We start from the raw sequence: 22594 nt of genomic DNA, 5'->3' as shown, positions 1-22594 counted from the left end.
ATATATATTTTTTGGATCTTATGGCCTTCACCATACTTTTATCAACTGTCTTATATATATATATTTTATAGTAGAAGAATATAAGAGAAATACATCTTTAAAAGAGCATTGCACTATGGGATATGGACGTTCAAACTAATAAAAAAAAAACGCATTTTGGTCCACTGGTGTAGTGTTGACCCATTATGCTTCTCACTGTGGTGTAGACGACACTGATCTGGAGTGATCGATCTCCAGTGTTCCTCACTTGAAAATCTTTGCAGTGCGACCGGGGCGGATCCAAAATGGCGGCGGTTGCGGGGGCCCAGCAGTAAAACCGAGCGGCGAGTGAATGAAGTCAGCTGATCTCGGTCTGCTGTCACGCATCGCAGCACCCATCGTTTCTCTCTCGAAGTAAGACGGTAAGCCACCACTTCACAACCATACGGTGAGTATTATATTTTACCCCACCCGTGCTGCGCTGTCTCGATGTTATAAACTGTAATTCGCTTCTTAATAATCATTGAAAATCCTTTAGTTATCCCGTTGCGCCAAAACGGTGGAGCCAGCAGTTTTCAGCCAGGCCGAGAGACCAGTCTTGCTGTCGTTTTTAATAATACCGAATAACCTGCCAAGCTAGCTAACGTGTTTTCACCGTTAAGACGAAGTGGCACTGAGTGGAGGTCACAGACGTGTTTATTTATGATCCATCGGGAGGATTTGAGACTCCCCTTGCTGTGTCAGTGAAGCTAACCGAGGCACAATTTCGAGGAAAGGTGTTAAACAGAAGATCCTGCACTGGGATCAGTTTTAAAGCTTTGGCACAGAGCCCTGTTCACCATAAAATAAACACGGGCTACCAGGTCATGCCTATGTCGTTAAATCTCTATTTATTCGAATGTAGTTTTGTATTAAAAACAATGAAGTTTAGCTGAGTTTCATACGACCAGCTAGTCTGCAATTATCGTCAGTGTGTCAGGATGTTTTGCGTGGTCATCTCACTTGCATGAAACATTTCTGAGCCTCTTCTTGCACAGACATCAAGTATCTACATGTACATGTCTCTTGTTAGCGTTAACTCCACTGTCCCTTTGCTCAAATATTCACTAATGAGTGTAAAGTGAGACAAGTCCTGTCTTCAGTTGCAGATAATACATGCACAGCCCACTTGTCTCTGTCTGGTTACCAGTCTATATTAGTATATTAGTTTGAATTTGACATTTGATGATAATAGAAGATCATTCCAACCTTCCCAACCTCTTTACTATCAATCACAAATCAGCAAACAAAGGTGAAGGAGGTCAATGGTACAATAATGAAGGTTAAAGTTATCTTTAGTAAGCCCCTCGTCCATTTTTTGAGGACTACAGTAGTCAGGGGGGAGAATTTCTCCAGTGTTTCCACACACAGTCATAATTTGTACTTCCCAGTTTTGCACCATGCTAGTTTTCCACTTCCTTAAAGAGACTCACACAGTAAGGGCAGCCAGTCATGTGCCAGGATCATATGATCAGGTCTTATGTCCGTCAATTCTTTGCACATAACTCTTTTATCTGGAAGTCGTGAACAAATGTTGTAACGCTGTAGCCAGGATTATTACATGAGAATTTTACCATAACTGCGTGTAACAACACTTACAACAAATCTCGTCTCAAAAGGCCTTTTTAAAGGTTTATATGCAATTCTAGTTTGATTGGTAGGGTTTGTATTAATCAGGAGTGTAGAGAGCTGTCTGTGACCTTAAATAAATTAATCAGTAGAACAATAGGCCTTATCTTCTCATTGTATGCTGCTCTTTGGAGGCTCTTTAAAAAACATGAGGGACACATTGATACTTCAGTTGCCCAAGCATACCTGTAAATATTGAAGGTGTGCTCAGTTTGTTGTTGAGTTGAAACACACATAATTACAAATAGAAAGCAAGTGAATTTAGTCTGTTTTTAGCCTTTTTTTATTGATGTACCAGGGGAGCAGAGGGAAGCCTTTTTAGGTTGTAATTCTTGTAATTACTGCATTGACCTGTTGGTGGAGCTGCTGTATTCCTGCACAGATGGGCTGAGCAGCCTTGCGTAAACAGGAAGATCTGTACATCAGTGAGAAGGACAAGAAAAGGGCACAGATGCAGTGCATGTGTTTGATACGGTTGTCAGACAGAGAATGAGAAATGAGGGATGTAAAAACTGAGTAATATGAGCGCGCTGGCTTCCTCTCCCGTGGCTGATGCATACAGTGTATTGCAGGAAAAGCTGCTCTTGTATGTGCTAACAGCATCTGCAGTCTGCTCTCTGTGGGGATGGCTTCATGTCACGACTGATGACAGCTTGTGTTTGTTTTACTCCTGCATGTCGAGAAATTTAGCAATGATAATATCGTTTGATGTATGTGTATATATATACATATAATAAATATGACAGAAAAATATCAATAGCAGGAGAGGAACTATTAGAATCCTGAATGCTAAGATGCACCCATGGGAGACAGTTGTGACTCTCCTTATTTACAAGCAGCATGCTCTGTTAGCATCCATGCTCTGTTCTGTTCATATGTGAAGGGGAAACAAATGAACATGCTGCACCGTGTGGGATTCCCCTCTAATGTTAGCCTGACACGTCACATGGACTGACTGTAGCACTGGACCTGAAGTGTGTGCAGCCAAAAACGAAGGGGGTGGGGGTGGCGGGGGTGGGGGTATGGAGTCGTGAGCAGCGATGTTACTGAATTTTCCCTGAGGTTACTATGGTTGCAAAAGGAGGGGCTATTATAATAATATATTTCATTTTAAAGTGACTTTTGGTATTTTACATTTAGAAAGTTATGTCATTCGTCACATCAGTCTTCCACTCACCTTTCTTATCCTTGTGAACACCAGAATAAGAGAAAGTGCAAATAAAAAGTCAACTCCAAACGGATTTAATTGTTCCCGTAGCGTAGGTTTCACAGTGTCGTCTCAGATGTAACAGCAGTAATCAAACCTCTCTCAACCTCAGTTGCATTACGGCTGCTAATAAAACCCTAAGTTATTAAAATGTAGTTGCAGATGTTTATGTTGTTGAAAGTGACTGTAGCAGGGGAGTGGGTGGCCTCGCCTCCAGTCCTCTGGTTAATTTTCTCCTTTCCCATGGTTCTCTGACGTTTCCCTCACATGGTTCCTCTCCTCTCTGCTCTCCTTACAGTTAGACTAATAAATCCGTGAAGATGGACATGTCCAAGCTGCCTAAGATCAGGGATGAGGAGAGAGAGAGCCAGTTTGGATATGTTCATGGAGTCTCCGGTCCAGGTCGGTCACCACAAACACACACATTAATGCTGTCATCTTTACCAGTCTCTTCCTCCACATTTCATTCGTAACATTATGATAAAAGGTTGTGGTAAATGGTCAAAATGTGAAATATTTGCTGTTGAAGTTCATGAGAGGGAGAAACGAACCAATTATGACCATTTTTTTAAGGAAGAAAATTTTCAAATATAATAAGTGGACTCATCTAGGTGCATGTGACTTTTGAAGATCCACATTCAGTATTCATAATAAAGGCAGGGTCGCTATTACAGTGCCTGTGCATGTATGCCTCATTCTTAGTTGTCTCCTACGTTTGTGGCAGTACACTTGTGTCGAAAAGAACAGTGTTTTTCCCAAAGGCATGACAAGATAATTTCAGTCCAGATCTATCTAACATATTTTAATTGAAATGCATTTGGTCTCATGATTATACCTTGTTTGTATTCCTAGTGGTGACAGCTACAGCCATGGCGGGAGCGGCCATGTATGAGCTGGTCCGTGTCGGCCACAGTGAGCTGGTGGGAGAGATCATCAGGTTGGAGGGAGACATGGCTACAATCCAGGTCTACGAGGAGACGTGTATCCTCACTGTTAAGCAATGTCCACCCTTGTGTGGCTGCTAGTACATGTGCTTTGCTTTAAACTAACAGCTGGATTCAGTGGGGGGCCAGAAATGACACAAGAGAGTAATGCTGGTGGTGTTAAAACTGTTTTCAAGAATACTGAACTCAACTGAAAATAGTAATCAAGTGCACTTTTTTAATCTAATTCTAGTGTATTATATGAAAATGGTGTATGCTTTCCTGAACCTACATCATTCATTCATACACCATACACTCCAGTTTATTATGTACAGCTAAATCTAACACTTTAAATTACAACAGCCCTGCAGTAAATCCAACCTTCATGAAAGTTATACATTTAAAGTGATTAATGTCATTGAGAGTAGAGTAGATATTAAAAACACCTCCCAGTCTTATGCAATAGAAGTCCACAGCACCACTAGCTACATCCCCCAAATTAGCCTTAAATATGAATCAAAATGTTTAATGTTCCCTGATGTTGTAAATTAATGTTACTGATAAGACATGGAACTTGTAACATTAATGAAGGTTGGATTTACTGCAGGGCCGTTGCATTACACTGAATTGATTAGTATCTCATCATAAACTGGCAGCTGAGTGTTCAGTATGTACTTGTCTCATGCAGATGTTTATTTTAAAAACTGCTCTAGTCTCTCATCCAAACTTTGATTTTCCTGAGCTTGAGCACAGCTGGCGTGTCTGTAGGAGACCCTGTGCTGCGGACGGGGAAGCCTCTCTCTGTCGAGCTGGGTCCAGGAATCATGGGGTCCATCTTTGATGGTATCCAGCGGCCCCTGAAGGACATTAATGACATCACACAAAGTATCTACATCCCCAGAGGTGTTAACATTGGAGCCCTCAACCGAGACCTCAAGTGGGAGTTTTCGCCCAGCAAGAGCCTGCGGGTACGTGTCCGTGCAGATTTTTCCTTGACATGTTGGAATTAATAGGTGAATTAGATTAACAGTATGTCCATTCTTCTTCTCTGTTGTAAGGTTGGCAGTCACATCACAGGAGGAGACATCTACGGCATGGTGTTCGAGAACTCCCTCATCAAGCACAAGATCATGCTGCCACCCAAAAACAGAGGGACCGTGACCTATGTGGCTCCTCCTGGAAACTATGACGTCACGGTGAGTTCGATACACCTCCAGCTGCAGCTCTGCTTTCAAAGTGACTGCTAGATGTTGCCTTGTGTTAAAGTGTGTGTGTGTGTCTGTGTCAGGATGTTGTGATGGAGCTGGAGTTTGAGGGGGTGAAGGAGAAGTTCACCATGGTGCAGGTGTGGCCTGTCAGACAAGTGCGGCCTGTCACAGAGAAGCTGCCTGCCAATCACCCGCTGCTGACTGGACAGAGAGTGCTGGACGCCCTTTTCCCGTAAGTCCCACATCCTCCTTTTAATGTTTTTATTCAAGACATTTTGACAAGTTTAGCCTCATCAGCAGCAAGGCTTTTTGTGACTCCTTGTGTCCTCTTGTCTTTGTGAAGATGTGTGCAGGGAGGAACAACAGCCATCCCAGGAGCCTTCGGGTGTGGTAAGACTGTCATCTCCCAGTCCCTGTCCAAGTACTCCAACAGCGATGTCATCATCTACGTAGGCTGTGGGGAGCGAGGTAATGAGATGTCAGAAGTACTGCGAGACTTCCCTGAGGTGGGTAGAGATACCGGTTGCCTTTTTATACTGAGGAGAGTGACTTTCAGGGTAACTGACATTGTTGTCTGACTAACAGCTGACCATGGAGGTGGATGGGAAGACAGAGAGCATCATGAAGAGAACAGCGCTGGTGGCCAACACCTCCAACATGCCTGTAGCTGCCAGAGAAGCCTCCATCTACACAGGTAACTGTTAAAAGTGGGAAATACACTTTGAAAGTACTCAGAAGCTCATCTTTATCCAATCAAGAATACAATGATTAGATTAGCTGACTTTAGCAGTTCATACTAACTGAGTTTGTTTTGGCAGGAATCACGCTGTCTGAGTACTTCAGAGACATGGGATACAATGTGAGCATGATGGCCGACTCCACCTCCCGTTGGGCCGAGGCTCTCAGGGAGATTTCTGGCCGTCTGGCTGAGATGCCTGCTGGTAAGTTTGGAGTCTCCTGCAGGTAGTAAAATCAAGTGTAACAAAGGTTAAAGGCAGATTGAGACTCAAACTTCACACTGGATTATAGGAAATTAGAAAATTGTTTTGTATAAATCGGATTGTTCGAGTGACCATTTTCTGCCTCATAAAAGGAAGTAGCAGTGAATCTGTGAATTTCACAAGACTTATGCAACAAACCAAAACACCCGGTTCTTCCTTCCACTTCTCATACCAGTGTCAGAAGAAACAACTCTTTGATTAGTAAATTTTAACTGAAGATTATTTCTTACATCTTAAACCTTTTAGTTAAACCATCAAACGGTACAAGGTTGTATCTGCTTTTCCAACTGTAGCTGAAAGGATAATACCAATAACTGATTAGGTGATCAGTAACTAATCAAAAATTAATCTGTAAAAATTAATAGTTAATTTTCTAAATGCCTAAAATTAAATGATTCCAGCTATATTTGCAGGTTTGCTGAGAATCTTAAATCTCTACCAATTATACACTAAACTGTTCATTGATTAATCAATAAAGTAATCTGCAGATTAATCTATAGTGAAAATAATTATCATTTGCAGCCCTCCTTCCAGCTGGGTATTAGATACTGCATACTGAAAGGCACAATCCTCAGTGTCTGAGGTTAAGATGACAACTTAATTTAAAAGTCAGGATCATCTCACTGTTGTAAATCATATCATGAGCTAGTGAATCTGTGCTGTGCTGAATGCACCACCAGGCTCCTCTATGTTTAAATTTGGTATGTTTAAAAATGATTGAATTTCCCATTAAGTGGGAGAACCAGTGTGGTGGTGCAGTGTTAAATTGTCTTACCCCTAGAAAGCAGGAGGGCTGTCAACTGTGTATACAAATGTGGTGGTTTTTTGTATCTGCCCACAGACAGTGGTTACCCTGCCTACCTGGGTGCTCGTCTGGCCTCTTTCTATGAGCGTGCTGGCAGGGTGAAGTGTCTGGGCAACCCTGAGAGAGAGGGCAGCGTCAGTATTGTTGGAGCGTGAGTACAGCTTTATATCACTAGAGGGAGACATTACGCTGCACATGTTTAGTGGACTGTAACTAGTGGCCCACAACATAAAATAAATGAGAATGTTTTTTTTTTTTTTTTTTTCTCAGTGTGTCACCTCCTGGTGGTGACTTCTCTGACCCTGTTACGTCAGCCACACTTGGTATCGTACAGGTAAATAATTAAACTGATCCCACCTTCATCAAATGAACTGAATCAGTTTTGCTTTGGTTATTTGTATGACGGTGTTTTCTTCCCTCAGGTGTTCTGGGGTCTGGATAAGAAGCTGGCTCAGAGGAAGCACTTCCCTTCTGTGAACTGGCTGATCAGCTACAGCAAATACACCCGTGCTCTGGATGAGTATTACGACAAGCACTTCCCCGAATTTGTGCCGTTGCGTACCAAATCCAAGGAGATCCTGCAGGAGGAGGAGGACCTGGCTGAGATCGTGCAGCTTGTTGGAAAGGTAATTCAGCTTAAAGTCAGCGGCAGTATTGTTATCGCTGTTTTGCATGAAGAATTGGGTAATGCTGTAAAGCAGCTGCTGACCTGACTATCACTCTAATAGGCATCACTGGCAGAATCAGATAAAATCACCCTGGAAGTGGCCAAACTGATTAAAGACGACTTCCTGCAGCAGAACGGTTACACTCCTTATGACAGGTAACTTTATACCCAGTGTAGCATGTACTCACTCACTTTTCATCCTATGCTCAAGCTCAAGCTGATGTTAAAGTTAAAGTGAAACACGACTGATGAATATTTTTGTCACTACAAATCTGATGAGTCCTAAATAATCATAATGACTTAAATCATTTGACAGAATTACTGATGTAATCTCATGATACTGATAACTGACTTCTTACATATCTCTTCAGGTTCTGTCCCTTTTATAAGACAGTGGGCATTCTCTCCAACATGATCGCTTTCTACGACATGGCGCGGCACGCGGTGGAGACCACAGCTCAGAGCGACAACAAGATCACCTGGGCCATGATCAGGGAGCACATGGGAGAAATCCTGTATAGGATCAGCTCAATGAAATTCAAGGTGTGTGTGAAAAAATGTCTCAAAATCAAAGGAAAAAGATAAAATTCTTTTGTTTTTATTTGAAACATACATCACTGCGGGCTCACGAAGTTAACAGGTTGAGAACTTCTGTTTAAATATTTGCTAATATGGACATTTTTACTGACTTTTGTCTTAACTTCATATTATATCCTGGTTACGTGAGAGAAAGAGTCACCATATGGACTGTATCTGTGAGGGAGTGGATTAATAGTTGAAACAATCATCGTAAACAGGTGGAAAGTTAATTTTATGTTGTCATCTATGAAGGAGTATATATATTATGCAATGACCCCCACCCATCAGATTTGATTTATTAATTTTTCCTTCATTCAACTGGGTAAAAATCTATCTGAGGGGGTCACATAGAAACATTGTTACAACAATAAGTTTAAACAACATAAACAGGCTTGGATGACTCATGTCACATGCTACAAAAGAGCACAAGATGCAAAATTAATGTGTTTCCAAAGCAGCAAAATAAAGTTACAAACAAACCAAAACTAATCAGCTCTGACAAGTTCAAATAATTCTGTACATCAGGAAAGAAACACGTATTTAAAAGCTTTTTTTGTCCAGCTGCCTCTTAAGTAGTAACTGAGGTCTGTTCGGGTATCTTGTTTTCTGTTCACGTCCTACAAATGTATTTCTGTGTGTGCGCAGGACCCAATGAAGGATGGCGAGGCCAAGATCAAGGCTGAGTATGCTCAGCTGTTGGAGGACATGCAGAACGCCTTCCGCACGTTGGAGGAATAGACTCCGACCTCTCACAACCTTTTCCAGTTTTCATCTCTGACCCCTCCACTGCAGAATCACATTCCACCTCCTTGTATTCCCAAAACCTGTGTGCTCCCCTGTGCTCCTTTTGTGGGTGATTGTGTGAGTGTGCGTGTGTGCAATTTCATGTGGAGGGAAAAGAGAAAGATGTACTGTATTCATTATTATTTGTTGCCTCATATAGGCTTACTCTGGATCCTCTGCATGGTCATTGATTGTGTGTATGTGTGTGTGGATTTAATGTGTGTATGAAAGAGGGATCTCTTCGCCCCGTTTCTTCCTTTCTCTGTTTACATGATTTCTGTGTGTGTAGCCGTGTTGCTCTTCCTGAAGAGGCTTGTTCGGTTGATGTATTGTAATTCATGGACCCATCTGTACAGAAGAGTATTGAATATAAATTTAATAAGATCAGTCTATTTATTGCCAGCATTTTGACGTAAAGGCTTTGTTGTTCTTCCTTTTTGTTTTTATGGTTGTGTTTCATGCTGTGCTGTGTTGTGTACTTTGCTGTGTGAATGTGTAAGAGTCAGACTCTGACGTTCTGCTGTCCAATACTTTCATCATGTTACTCCCAAAGAATTAAAACATGGGGAAAAAGAATAATGTGCGTGTGCGTGTTTGCCTGTTTGACCTCATTGTTTCTGCTGAGGTTGTTGAACTGGTCTCTCTGCATAACACACATAGTCTGCAGTCTCCTGCACCATGCGTCTTTATGAAAATATATTCAACTACTTATTGTTAACTAATTCTTGTTTTTTCTGTTAAAGGTCTGAGCTTATTTTAGTGTTTGCAATCAATAAAAGTAGAAATGACCTTATGTGTCTTTAAATGTGTTTTGTAATAATCTTAATAAAAAAAAACAATGATTCAATGAAAGGAAAACATCACACACAGGTGAGTTTGTTCACTTGAACACTGGGAATCAAAAGTACATAACTAATCGGTATCAAGTTGCCCCGTGGCATTCATGAATTAATGAAGGGAGAGGTCATTTTGCTCTTAACTAGTTTCATGAAGACCGATGAGCGTCACCAATGAGGTGACAACTCCCTGCAGGTATGTCACACGGATGAGATGCAGCTGCAACACACTTCACTTATCATCAGAGCTTCAGACGTGTGCGGGACAAACAGCGTCTTTTCCTCGTTTTTGTGTTGATCTCGGTGACGCGCAGAGATCAGCGATCCCGGGTCCTCACCGCGGCAGGTAAGGGACAGGCTGGTTCAGTTTTGTGTCGGGACAACCTGCATGTTGACACATGCTGGGTGAAGCTGGAGCCCGCCTTGTGCGCAAAAGTATTCCGGCTTACGGGTTTCTACATATCTGATAGTAAGCTTTTATCATTTTGGTTTTGTTTGACAAGACTCAACATTTATGTGGACAGATAGATCGTATCAGTCAATTCAATCTAACAGCGAGCCAAGGAGGGAGAGAAGGGGCAGCACTGGGTCACTGTTTTTTTTTTTGTTTTTTTTTTTAAGCCAAGGTAATAAAGTTTCTTATAAATGTTTTCACTTTGTAGAGCAAATCAGTTCCTTTAGCGATGGTTTTCTGCTTCATAATTTAACACGGGTGCATCAAGGTTTCTGTTCAGTGGCAAAGCTAAACTCTGTCAGTAACCAAACCAGTTCTGTCACATTTTATTTAATTTTTAATCTGAGCAGAGCAGCAGAGCAGATGGACCAGGTATCCAGCCGGTCAGGAGTGGGCAGTGATGACATCACAGATGAGACAACATCTCTGGTGGATGAGAGGTGGAGCTCTGATGAAGGACAGGTAAAAACCACTGAGCACTACACTGGCCCAGCTCACATAAAGCTTCTGCTGCTTCATGAAACCAAGCAGTTTGCTTGTATATGACATTTAGACTATTGATCTTGAATACAATTCACTCAACTCATGCAGTTCCAGCAGAACTAATAATAAACTACGAAATGGAAACCTTTAACTGCCCTCTTGTGGCTCAGCTTTATAACACCATGTTTCACCCTCTACAAATGGGATTGCTGTTGCTTCACTGATGATAAACAGCATTATTAGCTTTTTGGGCTTTGCATCTGTACAGACTCACTGGAGACGATTCTTGCTATTTTGTCAAACTTACTCTTTTTTTTTTTATTTTTGTTTTTTAATTTGTTTCTGGTCAGACATTACACTCAGATTATTATTTGCTTTTGTTCCCTGCGCAAAGACAGAACAAATACTCTTAATGCATTTGAACTTGACAAATGCTGCATTAACGTGCCTGTGTCAGTAATGTTCATCTCTCCACCATCAGAGCTCTGATCCTCAGGGACAGTGCCTTGCAGCACCTCAGGCCCCCCTCCCAACCTACAAACAGAGGAGGGACGAGTTTAAGAAGCTGTTCAAAGAGCTGTCAGAGTCAGAGAGACTCATAGTGGGTGAGTTATGGAGTCTGACCCCAATCTAGATATTAATTTCATCATTTAAGATGCTAATATTCTTTTGTTGATACGGAGTATTTTAATATGCCATAAAACTACAAACAATCATACCCTGATGTTCCCAAAGTTTATCTTAAATCTCCCCTTTAATATATTTAAGGATGGCATTAAATATTTTCCTGCACATTGATGACAAAAGTAAAATATTCAAGTCACAGCTACAGCATGTGTTTATGGCTTCATTGTTGCATTACATAGAAAATGGGAGATGTGATCATGTTAAACAAATCACCCTGTGACTCAGCTGCTGTGTCTGGAAACCAAAAGGTTTTGGCATAAACTTGAAAGGAGTTAAAAGCGATCGTCTTTTCAGTGGAGTAAAAACCAGCTGCTCAACACCAATTATGATAATGGACCTTCCAGTCAGTCTATGGTGTTGAATGCATAAAAAAAATAAAAATAAAAAATTCATCACTTTGTGCCAGTGTTTGAGGTAGTGGAAATAGATACCATGCTGTTCAAGTTAATACTCTGTTAGCATCATTCTTGCCTTTTTTTTTTTACATGAAATCAGGCAAGCATAGTACATTTGGGCTTATTATTGCATGAAAACCACAAATAAAATTAATTAGTAATTTTGGCATTTAGATCTCAGGGCTCTGGCTTTGTTTATGTTGGCTCACTGGCTAGTGTGACTGGAACAGCTTAATAGAAAGAAGCCATCATCAGAGGTGGACAGTAACTGAGTACATTTGCTATTTGCTGTTGTACTTATGTACAGTATTGAGGTGCTTGCACTTTACTATTACTAGTATTTAATTTTTCTGCTGTTTATACTGCTATACTTCTACTTCACTACATTTTTTGAACATGAAGTTGCCAATTATTTTGCAAATTTGACGCATTGTTGAGTGCACAAAATCTGCTTATTGAGTAATTTTAGCCCTTATACTGCGATATGGACTATGGTGCCCTGTTTTATAAATATAGTGTGCTCTCATTTGTATAGAAGATTCGCCAGCTTCAGCTGCCCTTTATATTTTTCCTCAGACTACCCATGTGCCCTCCAGCGGGACATCCTCCTTCAGGGACGCCTCTACCTCTCAGAGAACTGGCTCTGTTTCTACAGCAATGTGTTTCGGGGCACGAAGGTAATAAGACAGTGGGGGAGGAGGAGGTGTACAGTTAAGGAGCACTTTGTGTATGTCTTATCTAGAGGAAAAATCCATGTTAAAATACTACGTTAAAACATTATTAGTCAAAAAAAGAAAATTCTTGAGTCTTCGAGCTCCTTTTGTAGCTGTCATTTCTGCCACAAATATCTGGCCAAGAATTAGAGAAGGTGACGCTGATGAGCTCATTAAATTATAAAGAAATGTCCTTCCGAAAGAAACAGCGAGACCTTTTAAGATGCAACAGTTTGCAACCATGTGCAACAGATTACGGAACATTACACAGACAGACAGCCAAGATACAAAAGGAAAAAATAACAAGGAAGATTCACTAATTGCTACACTTGTGGCAGCCTCAGTCAGCCATATAATACAATGCCAACAACAGAGCCTGATTAACTCATTGCTGTGAGCAAGCAGTCCACACCTCGTCTCGGGAGTCATTACAAGATGTCATCACAAAATAACTTATTAGCGTGGGATCTATCTGACAGTGTGATGGTATCTAAAGGTGGTAAAGATTTTTTTTATGTTACGTTTATGGCAGTCTCTGATTAGAGTGTCTGCACTAACTTCTGTAACCTTTCACCTTTTTTTATAGATCACACTGATGCTGAAAGACGTCGTGACAGTGACTAAGGAGAAAACAGCTCGGCTGATTCCCAATGCCATCCAGATCTGCATGAGCACAGAGAAGGTATATTGTGATAGAAAAGAGCAGTCCATCAGATCTTATTTCACATTTGACAAACACATAATTGAATTCCTGTTTGTCTCGTTTTGTCTTACCCCTCAGTTCTTCTTCACTTCCTTCTCTGCAAGAGAGAAAAGTTACCGCAATGTTTTCCACATGTGGCAAAACACACTGTTGAACAAGGTAAGGCCCCGCTCCACTCACCTGCTGTTATCTCATACAGCACAGTCTCCTGACTTCACCCATCAGTACAATGTTCATAGGTTCAATAATAGTCCCTGCTTTATACCTTAGTCACAACAAAAACAACACTAGACCCACAACAATCAGCTAGACCCACAGTCCGTTCATATCACATATCTGGCAGCAGTAATCTGGTGATTTTTATTAAGCAGTACCTTAACTAAACTATGACTAAGTGCCTCCCAGAACACCAGCGGGTCTGTGACTTTAGTCCATTTTGCAGCACTTATCTAATCGGTCCAGAGTACGAAACACACTGGCCTGTCCACAGTCTGTCTTCCTTTTGAGGTTATCAGTGCTGCTCTGCTATTGCTTAGAGGGTAAAGATCTGCACACAGCAGCAGGGTTTGCTCATGGCTCTAACAGGAACAAGTTTTTATTTATAGTTCCATACTGCAGTACTGTGTTTGGAATAATTAACCTATATGTATGTCGGGGATTCAGTTAAAAATAAACTCGCAAGAGCTCTTTTACCCAAATCTTTGTGCTAGAAAAGTAAATAGATAAGGAAGAACGAACCGGGGTAAGAGTACTCTGAAAATGTAAGTGTGCTCTATTATATTGAAAACTGCAGGTGCAAACACTGTGAGCAAGTTCAAATGCTCTAAAATGTTATTTACGCGCGAGCTGTAGTATGCCAGTTGCAGCTGAAGTTGAACCACTTGAAAGGTTTGAAATGTCTTCAGTGCAACTCCTCATAGGAAGGTGAAATGACTATATGTAAAGCACTGAAATAAGTTGAAGAATCAGAAGTGAAATCCAGCTGAACCGAAGAGCAAGAGATGAAAACTGTGAAAATGTCAGCTGAGGAGTCAGATTGTCAGTTGTTATTGAAAGTGTACTGTAAGAGATGAACTTGAAATGTGAGTTAAACTATGAATTGCTATGGGTAGTTTGAGGTCTGTGCACTTTTTAAAGCTGAAGTGTTGGCTCACGTGTAAGCATTAAGAGCAGTTGAAGTGCTAGTTGAAGTATTTGAACTGTCAGGTTGCAAGTAAAAAAACTGTTGAAATGTCAGTTGAAGTGTAATTGACTGCTGTCATTTAGAACGAATAAATGAATGAATGTGGTTGAGATAACATTTGAGAAAATAAGAGTTAAAAAGCCGATGATCTTTAATCTAAAGAGTAATAGAGTAAAAAATAGTTGAAATGTACAATGAACTGTTAATATTGAAAACAACTGAAACTTCAGATGAAGTAGGTACACTGCATATCATGAGACTTTTTACACAATAAAAGCCATTCTGTGTTTAAATTCTCCTAATGTGATCAAGCAACAGTAGGAAGTGTTCAGTTTGCAGTAGCAGTGAATTCATACAGCTCTTGTGCAAACCAGGAATGACAGACTGCACCACAAAGTGGAAACTACTGGTCAGACAGGTAGCTAAGCATGAAAAATATGTTGCATGGTTGCTGAATACCACATTATAAATAGCATTTGATGTTATTCAAAATCTTGAGGATTATAACTTTAAAAATTAGTTAAAGTGTCAGCTGATGTGTAGAGGCTAATGAGGAAGACATGATAGTTGAACATATTCATACACTGGAATAATTGACCCCCAGTATGTCAGGGATGTAGTTAAAATGTACCAGCTCAGCTTTGCCATCTTGCATTGTAGGAGTAAATGGATAGTTTAAAAACAGAAAATATGAACTTAATATAAGCAATATTTACACATTATAATAATCTGTTTTAAGACACACCAAACAGCAATGCTTTTATTTTCTGTCAATACTGATTATGATGATAAACAACTGGCATTTATTCCTTCCATTTGATCTCTGTAGCTGCCTACAGTAGACACCTCCTTACAGACAGGCGCTATAGCAGCCTACCCACTGGGCTGTGGGTCTGCTGGGATCTGGTGCACAAACACCTGCATTGAAAACATCACTGTGTAAAGTTCATTGACCTCTCCAGGTGTGGCTTTAAGGGCCGATTTGCGTTGACGGCCTGCCTCCAAACGCAGAGAGCGCACTTGAGGCTCCGCATGTGTTGGTGGTAGCCCACTGAGGCTGTCAGCGGGGGCACATCAAAACAAAGGAGCCTCTCCGGCCGTCTGAACCGCTGGTGAACCTGACTTCGACAAGCAGGACGAGCTTTTATTTCCCTTCTATCTCGGTGTAAATCTGGGCGGCGCGTCTTTACGCCCTCGAACTCGCTTAAACCCAGGACTTCCTGGATGTGTGCGGTGCGTCCAGGTTGCAGATCACTGTGTGACAGCCAGTTAAAGCTCACAGCTGTGGGGAAATGTCCGCTGACAAGTAAGTAAAGCCTGTGTAAATGGATCTCACACTTTCTCTCGGCTTTACATGGGCTATAACACCATTTGCGGTTCCATTATGGTAGAGAAACGTCTTAATTTGCCGTCTGGATAAACACGCCCGCAGTAATACTTGACCGTTTTATCTCCACTTGGAACAGCTTTACTCGTTTTTGTATCTTTTATGTTAAAACAGACCATCCTCTGAGCACCTATCCCTGCAGCTGTATTAATTTCATTGTGAGCTAAATTTTTTTAATTATTTTGGTGATATTTCTGAGAGAGAGAGGCTGTCAAGGGTTAAGAGAAAAATGTAAGATGAGTATCTAAGCGGTTCAGTGGTACAATAATGTTTGGAGGTTGACCGTCACGCAGGGAGATAAGGATAATTATACTGTGTGGAGGTGTCCAGGTTACATGAAACCATGTTCTGTTTAGTGTTGACATTATGGTTTTGATATCTGCCAAAGCAGAGTTCCTATTGGGAAAGAGGAAGAGATGTCTACAGGGGCTGATTTCCTAACAAGCCTTTTTTACTTCCATGCCCTTGTGACCTCTCCTCGTTTTTTCCCACTTTCAGAATCTGAACACCTTGGAGTTTTGGCACATGGTTAAACATCATTATGGGCATGACCTGGGCCTGAGCTATGAAGAGATGGAGAGCTTACAGATGTCATCAGAATCAAGCATGCAGACCAGGTAAGCACACTCACACCTGCTCTCCCATAGACACACATACAATAATGCATGGGGATATAATTTGCTGCTACCTGTTTGCTTGCCTGCAGCCCGACTTTGAGGCCTGCTGGTGATGATGGTCTAGGGAAGCTGGAGCGGACCCCCTCCCTTCGCCTTCCTGTTGTGGAGCACGGGCCTTTAGAGACCTCCACGCCTCAAGGGGAAGACCTACCCTCCCCTTTTGGTTTACAAAATGCGGTATTTAAAATAGTTTTGTTTTTTTTAACACCATTTGTATTGTGTATGTTTAAATGTTTTTCCAGCTCATTTCTTTCTTTCTCTATCTTCCTGTAGGATGACTCTCGCAACACCCCATCTCTGCGGCGCAGTCCTGTCCCCTCGCTGGACCGCGGTGCACCAGAACGGGTTTCCAAGCGCTCCTCGCTTTCTCTTGACCTCAACGCCAATGAGAACGGTGTTTCTGAGCAGAGTGGTTCAGACAGCATCGAAGAAGGTTAGAAAAAACAACCCAGGCACTGGAGGATTCTTGAGCACATGTATTTTGTATTTTAATACTTCACCATTCCTCTGTCCTCTTGGGTTTATCAGTGGAGGAGCCAGTGGGACAGTCCCAGATACAGGGTCGACTCTATTTAAACAAGGTTTTCCACATCAGCGCCAGCAAAATGTTTGAGCTGCTCTTCACCGACTCCAGCTTCATCCGCAGGTTCATGAACGTCAGGAAGATAACCAGTAAGACCCATTCTTTTTTGCATTCCCACTACTAATTTCCCCACCACTTCCAGCTCATGAAACCTTTGTGTTTTTAGATGCCAGCTTTGATGCTTGGCAAAAGGATGGCTCAGGATACAAGAGGCGGAGTCTGAACTACACAATAACCATCAGCAACCCTCTGATTGGCAAGTTCTCCACCGCTACAGAGAACCAGGTGTGTTTACATCAGCGTGACTGGAGTGTGCGTGGAAGAATAAACATGTTTCCGTGTGAATTATGGCTCGCCGCTTATATTCTTCTGCATTTGTCTTTCAGACGCTGTACAAAGAATCCAGAGATGGTCAGTATTACCTCGTGGAGTCTGAGGTGTACACTCATGACGTTCCCTATCATGATTACTTCTACACTCAAACCCGATACTACATCGAAAGAAGCTCGAAGCGGAAGTGTCGATTAAGGTAGGGTATTATTCAGTTTATCTGTTGACTTTTATATTTTCTAAATCCCTGGCATTTTAAAGCTTCTGTTGTGCTGTTAGGGTTTACACTGATGTGAAGTACAAGAAGCAGCCATGGGGACTGGTGAAGTCCTTTATCACTAAAAACTCCTGGAGCGGCATAGAAGATTATTTCAGACAGCTGGGTGAGTAGAAAGCCCTGTTCGCACGCTGTGGAGAGCACTTCCCTGTCTTCTTGCCTCAGCCCATGGTTTATTTTATCTCTTATCTGATATCAACTTTTTCCTCCCACATATCAGGCTCAGCTGCAGTGAATCATATTGCAGCTGTATTTGCTGTAAAATGGCCATTATTCCCTGCTTCAGAATGAAGTCAGTTTTCAGTGCACGGCATACTGAACCACATTCTAACCCATGTTTGTGTTTACCTCTTTGTGGCCCTGTGATGACATTAAACAGAGGCAGAACTGCTGGAGGAGGAAGCAGAGATCAATCAAGGAGGCGGTGATTCTGGGAAGATGGGAGGGCTTCGGAGGAGGAGGCGGACTTACAGCCGGACTCTGCCAGAGCACATGAAACCCAACAAGCAGTATGGGCAAGACCCAGAACAGCACAGGGACAGCAACATGGGTAGATGACACCTTTTAATAACCACTTTGAATGAAAAGTTTAGGAGATGGTTAGCTTAGCTTAGCCTAGCTTAGCATAAAGGCTGGAAGTGGAGGGAAACAGCTTGTGTGACTCTACAAAACCCAAGATATAACATGTTGGTGAGCTTTAGATGTATTGGTAGGTGGATTTACTTACCTTTGGACAGAGCCAGGTTAGCCCCCTGTTTCCAGTCTTTATGCTAAGCTAAGCTAATTGACATCAGGCTCCAACTTCAAGAGGTATCACTCCTCTCATGTAACTCTCGCCAAAATCACAAATAAGCATATTTCTAACTAAAATGTTGAACTACACCTTATAAGGCTGCTTAGCTGAGATTTGAACATGGTTATGCTCAAAGTGTTGACAGAGTCTTGAAAGCAAAGGTTTATGGTGAAAACTACATGTCAGACAACAACCACTGCTATAACAACTGAAAATCTGAGGCATCATCGTAAGAGTTGTACCTCACTGTCTTATCCAGTTACACTCTTTGACATACCCAGAAAATAGCAACATTTATATCTCAAGCTGTTGCAAAATCTTGAATGCCACTGGGAGGAAATAGCTTGTAACCAGGAAAATGTTGCAAACCATTGCACAGCTTTCTCATATTGACTGAAACTCTGGATTTGTTTTCAAATAGCCAGCGCTGAGGAAGAAAAATCCATAATTTATTGATCTGTCCTCTTGTATTTCAGGCCCCATAGAAATGAAAGGCCCGTACAGATGGAGTACCATCATGATGGTAGCTGGGATGAGTTTGATGTAAGTTAACAACCTGAAAACACAAACAATGTGGTTGATATTGTCTATGATAAATGCAAATTGTGCCTGTATTTTCAAACTACTGAGAACCTACTGTGCATATATGATGCAAAATCTAATATGCATGTTGTCCACAACGATAAACCGCCTTGAGTGGATAAAAGTCATCATGTTGCCATGGTTCCTCCAAACTTCTGTCTCTCATCTTTCCTATTGTGCAGGCCAGTGGTCACGTTACACTCAGTGCTTTGTGTCTCTTTCAGTCTGCTGATTCTGACCATGCTGAATCTGGGCCTGTTTTTCAAGTTGTGGGCCATGGAGGATGTCGCCCACCGCATGTACCTGACCACAAAGCATCGTCTGAGGGAGAGGAGCGAGGCCAGGTCAGACACATGTCTGCTACTGCTACTTTGGATCAACACTAACTATATCAGTAGTTACCATGATTACTCAGAAAGCAGAAGTCTTGGTGTGGGTGGAGAGGGGGAAGGAGCTAGTCTTCCTCCATATTTTTGTCTGTGGCGTTTAAGCAGCCCACATACAAGAGAGCTTCTGTTCTAATGACTCAGTGCTAAAACACCCTTGTTATCAGCCTCAGTAAATGTGGTTATGTAAGTGACATAATCTTGCATCAGTGCTCCTCTGCTCATTACTTTATTTCTGCTTCTGTTTTTGTGTCTTCTTTTCCTTTTTTCCGTAGCAAACGTAAATATCTCATGTTGCACACCAGAATAACTGCCCTCTCTTTTTATGTTATTTGACAGCTTAACCCCTGAATATGGTCCCACACAGGGACCTGGGTACAGGACCAGAGACGAAACGCTCCTACTAAAAACTGTACTACAGGACTCCATCAACCTTTTAGAACAGGTAGGTCAGTCTGTTTTTAAGACGGAAAAGCACCACATCGTTAAAAAGGTTGACTGTAGCTCAAATTGTGAAGATGGTGTACTTGGTTTTGCACAAGATAATGCAATTCATCATGAACTTTTGTGGTGTGTATTTGCTTGGTTTTTAAATGTTTAACTTCATCATTAAGCTCCTTTTACTTGTAATAGTTACAATTATGTTACATATGAGATTGTTATGACTGGAATCTGGATCCAGCTGGATCTGAGAGCAGTGTGCCATCTACCAATGAAATATTCAAAAGTCAGCTGTTAAATATGTAATGAGCCTTTTCACAGTAGGAATTTTAAAAGTAGTAGTACAAAAATCTAAATTCAGCTTCAGAATGATAGACTCCGCCATCAGCAATCAAAACTACTATACAGAAAAATAATCACTGCATGTAAATACATTGAATGACTATTTCAGAAGAAATGCTGAAAATACATATATCAAAGAGAAAACCTAAAGGGTTGCATTCTACTGTAATTACAATAGGAAATAGTTTATTGAGAATGGATTTGTTGTGGTCAACTGCAGATTAATGTAAGAATTAGTTAAGATCCATGAAAATGAAAAGATGGAAGAGAGTTGGGTAAACTCTGTTTTGAATAATGAAGTTGAAAATAAGGTGAAGGAATACATAAGTTGCATTAATTCTCCTTCAGTGAAAGCAGAGACATGCGGCTGTTAATGTTCTATTTTACAACACATAATCATATAAGTCTGTTTGGTAAAACTAAAACCTAAAGCAGGTACTGTAGCTGCTGAGTCAGTTGTTCTTTTCTTCACAGCTCCGCAGCTCTCTCGTGGTGCTGCAACAAAACTTTGCTATGGCCAATCGAACAGCAGCGCCGCAGTGATGCTGCACACCTGAATGCCTACAGAATGCCTGTCCTTGGCCCTATAGAGGAAAGAAAGGACTGCAGCATTGAATTGTCTCTGAGGAAGTCTCTGGTATCTGGTATCCAGTGATGTTGCCATGTAGACGTCCCCAGACCCCCTGACATGCCATGTGTTGCCAGGGGTTACACATCCCAAAGCCTGTGGTGGGGCATCAGGTGCCAGGATGTTTTTAAAGCTGCGGACTGACTGCTGGGAGGAAGAAGTTACATCAGAGTTGGCCACAGATGCAGCGGTGGGTTTAGATTTCTGTAGGGGCTATTGTCAGCTCCCATCGCTGCTTCTTTTCCACTCTCATCCTAAACAGTGGCATTGGATTTCAGAAAACTCTCTCCTTATGTGCCTTACTATATTCTGATGAACCTCATGCCACATTAGATGAACTACTGTAAATACTTTTTGCTTCTGTTTTATCCTGGGGAAGTGAATCATTATTTAACAACAGTTTTCTCTATTTAAATTTTGCACACATTTTAATTTTTGCACATGTGCCTTATAGATTAGGCTCTGTTTTAGTTATCTTTTTAGATTTTTATTTTTTCCAATAAAACTTGTAGAATCGGTGACTTTAATTTGAAAGTTTGTTTCTCCTTCATAATCATAATAATTTTTTTTCATATGTAAACTGCAGGAATGGTTGCAACTTTAAATGTATGTTAAATTGCAAGTAGTAAAAATAACCTTTGAATTTTAAAATGCTGTATTTGAGCCAAATTTGGTGTACAGAAAATACGTCTGATAGTGTGTCACATATTTAATACATATTTCATTCACTAATTTATAGCCCTGTTCAGGGGTAATTGAAGGGAGTGCTATGTAAGCTATGCATTACAAACAATGGTGACATGCCAAATGTATCCTTGTCTTCTGTACATCTGTAATCACACTTGTATTTTTCTTTTTCTTCTGTGATCATAGGGTCAGTGGGACTATCTCAGGTTATCTCAGTACTGTGCATTCACTGTAAATATCACATATAAGTTTGCTCTGTGATTTCAAAATTGATATGAACACTAGTCCTCTTTTTTTTCCCTTGTGTCTTCTTAATCACTTCTTGGTGACACACAACTAGAATTGCCTTGAGACTTGTTTGATGTTTACAGTGTTGCCATCACTCTTGTCTGAATGGATAACTTTGTTCAGCATTTCTCGCTGAAAACCACTTCTTTAAGCCACCACTTGTTTAAATTTGGTTGCTGTTTTGTACATTTTAGCAATATTGCAATGTGTTTTAATAAACAAGATTTCTTGCAAGGATCCTTACTTGTCCTGCCAACATTTCTAATAATCAATATATTAGACCTATAAAACTGTCATTTTCATGATTCCTTAATCAGTCAGTTAATTTCTTGATTGTTTAGGCTAGAAAATCTCAAATAGTTTATGATAGTTTTGCAGAACATCTGTCATATTTTATTGTCGTGTTTTTTTTTGTTTTTTTTCGATCAACCCAAAAAGTATGCTTAAAGTAAGCTTGAAGTATCCCAATGATTTCACTGGTACATGTGGCTGATTGCGCTGCTACAATCCAAAACTTATAAAGTTGCACATGCACTGAGTTGCATGGGTTTATTGAGAGTGCTACTTTGATATCTTTGATACATGTTAATGTTAAACTCCAGGGAGACGCTGTAGGCTAAAAAACAGTCCACATGAGGACAGATGTTGATGTCTGGTTTCATGGATTGGGGAAATAACGGCATGATTCTTAAAGCATAACTAAATAGTGAACATAACATTGATCTTCTGATGGGACTAAAAACAGTATTTTTCCAAATGTACTATTCTAGTTTTGTCATAGGTGATGTTGCTGCATACACTGTGTATGCTGCTGTTGGAAACAGAAACTGAAGACTAAATGGGAGTGAAGTCAAATGTGTCCTCTGTTCCTTTGTCACAAGTGAAATACAACACTACTGAGCCTGTCTTAAATTATTGA

General features: G+C 41.0%; 2 protein-coding genes across 4 annotated transcripts; both read left to right on the top strand.

Moving 5' to 3' along the window:
• Positions 1–289: 289 nt before the first annotated feature.
• atp6v1ab (ATPase H+ transporting V1 subunit Ab) lies at positions 290–9609 on the top strand. Of its 2 annotated transcripts, none has more exons than XM_071485184.1 (15): positions 290–427; positions 3153–3256; positions 3707–3835; positions 4531–4745; positions 4836–4973; positions 5066–5217; positions 5329–5491; positions 5571–5679; positions 5804–5926; positions 6828–6942; positions 7062–7125; positions 7214–7417; positions 7520–7614; positions 7830–8001; positions 8683–9609. In XM_071485184.1, exons 2-15 carry the CDS (start codon positions 3175–3177, stop codon positions 8773–8775), a joined length of 1854 nt encoding a protein of 617 aa, XP_071341285.1. In that variant the 5' UTR covers positions 290–427; positions 3153–3174; the 3' UTR covers positions 8776–9609. The 2 variants fall into 2 exon arrangements, with proteins under 2 accessions (XP_071341285.1, XP_071341286.1); XM_071485185.1 differs by having other exon boundaries at positions 355–401.
• A 193-nt stretch (positions 9610–9802) lies between these two features.
• Positions 9803–21912, top strand: gramd1c (GRAM domain containing 1c). 2 transcript variants are annotated; one of them, XM_071485180.1, is made up of 18 exons: positions 9803–10002; positions 10461–10572; positions 11075–11198; positions 12252–12352; positions 12975–13070; positions 13170–13250; positions 16160–16278; positions 16368–16515; positions 16612–16771; positions 16867–17010; positions 17088–17206; positions 17308–17450; positions 17531–17634; positions 17908–18078; positions 18798–18864; positions 19128–19247; positions 19629–19734; positions 20547–21912. In XM_071485180.1, the coding sequence occupies exons 1-18, from the start codon at positions 9818–9820 to the stop codon at positions 20613–20615; spliced, it is 2169 nt and encodes a 722-aa protein (XP_071341281.1). In that variant the 5' UTR covers positions 9803–9817; the 3' UTR covers positions 20616–21912. The 2 variants fall into 2 exon arrangements, with proteins under 2 accessions (XP_071341281.1, XP_071341282.1); XM_071485181.1 differs by lacking the exon at positions 9803–10002 and adding an exon at positions 10029–10125.
• The last annotated feature ends 682 nt before the right edge of the window (positions 21913–22594 follow it).

The sequence above is a fragment of the Trachinotus anak genome, unplaced genomic scaffold (genome assembly GCF_046630095.1).
Source record: "Trachinotus anak isolate AG129_WGS33_773 ecotype Australia unplaced genomic scaffold, CSIRO_AGI_Tana_v1 ptg000009l, whole genome shotgun sequence".
NCBI classification, from domain to species: Eukaryota; Metazoa; Chordata; class Actinopteri; order Carangiformes; family Carangidae; genus Trachinotus; species Trachinotus anak.
Note: the sequence above shows the minus strand (reverse complement) of the source record. Positions and strands in the feature narration are given on the sequence as shown.